Source organism: Penaeus japonicus, unplaced genomic scaffold (assembly GCF_977035675.1).
Source record: "Penaeus japonicus unplaced genomic scaffold, GWHDUDI00000001_assembly GWHDUDI00000030, whole genome shotgun sequence".
In the NCBI taxonomy this organism is placed as follows: Eukaryota; Metazoa; Arthropoda; class Malacostraca; order Decapoda; family Penaeidae; genus Penaeus; species Penaeus japonicus.
This window is the reverse complement of record NW_028234432.1, coordinates 34830562-34833061: the sequence shown is the minus strand read 5'-3', so window position 1 is coordinate 34833061 and position 2500 is coordinate 34830562. Positions and strand designations below refer to the sequence as shown.

Genomic DNA, 2500 nt, shown 5'->3' with positions numbered 1-2500 from the left:
TATATATATATATATATATATATATATATATATATATATTATTATGTGTATATATATAATATTATATATATATATATATATATATATATATATATATATTATATTATTATATATATTTATGTATGTATATATATATATATATATATATATATATATATATATTGTTAGACTTTTTGAATGTGTATTTATTATTATTTTTCTAACTTAAAGTTGACTTATCTTTGTTTATCTCAATACATAGTATATGCATACAGTATAATTTTAGATTTCTGTAAGAAATTAAGTTTTTATGTAAAATATTTGAATTAGTGTCCATGGCCTTAACTTATTTCTGAATTATCATATTATTTAAGGAAATCAATATATAAAGTACTAGGTATTTGACAAATAAAAGTGTAATTACCTAAATAGATAGGCCCAGAAACCTCTTTCTAATTGATTTACTTAGAGTATCTAAGTTGTTTTCATAGATGTATGTAAATAAGCAATGGAGAAATAACCACATGTGTTGAATAAAGTTCATAACCGTAGCATTTTTTTTCAGACTGTCCGTTGGAAAAACTAAGAGAAAACGACACTGAATTTCTATTTTTATCTTCTGTTTTGGATGAATCTCTCTTCTGCACAATACCTTCTTTGCTCTTATGCTTACCATGCCATGTATATTCCAGTATTTATAAGAGCATAAAAAAACAAAGATTTTTTTTTTTAGAAAGATGGGTAGATGGAAAGTTTGAAGAGGTTCCACTTGTTTGTAATAGGGATGTTCAGTGTTTTATGTTTCAAAGATATAGGTATAAGGACTTTTTTCTCCAAATACTGTGATAACAGAAGTTTAATTGCTGGTAGAAGAGAGTGTAGAACTGAATTTACTGAAAAAAATAACTATATATGTATATATAAATGTGATTTGTAGTAAACTGATTCCATGATTATATAAAGAATTTTTATTCATCAGATTGACTGTTAAGTAAAGAAAGCCTTTGAATATGCTATAGACTATTTATACAAAGGAAAATGGTTGGATACATTTCAGTGTATGGTGGCATTATTGATCAGCAATTTTGTTACTACAAAGATCAGCAGAAGCAAATGAGCATAAAAAACACACACTAGAAGAGAGGATAAGATGATGGTATGACTGTTTTCTCATGTTTCAGTAAACCTATTTTGTGTGTAGTAGGTTTTTCTGTTGAATAACTGATAAGGCTAGTGAGTGCAAACATCTGTCAAAGCCCAAAAAGAAGGGGAGAGAGGGAGGAGAGCGGGAGGAGAAAGGGAAGAGAGAGGGAGGAGAGAGGGAAGAGAAAGGGAAGAGAGAGGGAAGGGGGGGAAGGGGAGAGGGGGAGAGGAGAGTTTCCAAAACAGATGTTTATCATGAAACTAGCATTTTATGTAAGGATAAGTAAATTCTACAATCTGAATTCAGGTGTCTATTATATACAGAAATGACATAATGGTGTATAACAGTAACATTATTAATGATTATGATAAAAATAAGGAAGAAACTAGAGAAAGGAAACAAGAGTGGCCCTGCAGAAGTATTTCAGACGTGTCAGCACTTATTAAACCCTGCCTTGCTGTATTGAATATTCCTTTGAATTCATTCATAGGGTGCTGATTCACAATGGATTGCCAACAAAATCTATTAGTCCATTTTTTTATAGGCAATACGCACATAATTTCATCTATTTTTGTGTCATTCTGGTGCCAAACTGCCACTCTACCAAGGAATCAGTGTATTAATACATGTGGCCTATAACATAGTCCCATGTGATAGTGTTCTCTGGATTTTATTTTAGAGTAATTTTATTGTAAACCACATGTGTTTGCAGCTGTTACTTTACAGTCTCAAAAGTAAAGTCCTGCTATTGAACAAACCTTCAAATTTGTGTCATTTCCTTTTTTTTTCAGTCTGTATTTTTATCTCCTTTGATATTTGTCAGTATACCAATATGTCCTCTTCAGGAGCAACATGATTTAGGAACTCCACTCTTAATTTCCTTCCCCTTTTGTTTATTTACTGCCTAATAGGATACCCATGTTGTGGGTAGATGATATTTCATCAGTGATGTGTGGGGTATCAAAGGAGACATTTGCTAAACCCAGAAAAATATCATCTCTGCATGTGACATCATGTTTTGTCGCTATTTGACTTCTTACTAAAACAAAATTCTAGTAAAAAGAATATGTTGCTTTCTTTTTAGCTTTGGGATAATTTCCCTTCTTTTACTGGTATTTCATCTATTAATAAGTCTTCCATATAGTTTTTGGATGTAAGATATATATTATTTTATGCTCCATTTATGTTTATGATAGATATTCTCTTTGTAAACTATGTATTGTTTTTCCTTTAATAGATTAGTTTTGTCTTGAAGCGTAGTTTCTTCATTTATCTGAAAAGGAATATACTGGATGAATCTAACTTGCCTGTGAGCATCATTGTCCTGAGACAGTGATCTAAGTCTGGCATTCATTTGATTATATAACCACCGATTGG

General features: G+C 30.4%; 1 protein-coding gene across 1 annotated transcript in view; it reads left to right on the top strand.

The window, feature by feature from the left end:
* Window positions 1-2500, top strand: part of Vps16B (Vacuolar protein sorting 16B) — a 23964-nt gene that overhangs the window by 20686 nt on the left and 778 nt on the right. The window contains exon 14 of the mRNA XM_086554780.1: window positions 545-2500. This exon is cut by the window's right edge and continues 778 nt beyond it. Coding sequence (XP_086410906.1) covers window positions 545-565 — 21 coding nt within the window. The 3' untranslated portion in view covers window positions 566-2500. The remainder of the gene's footprint in view (window positions 1-544) is intronic.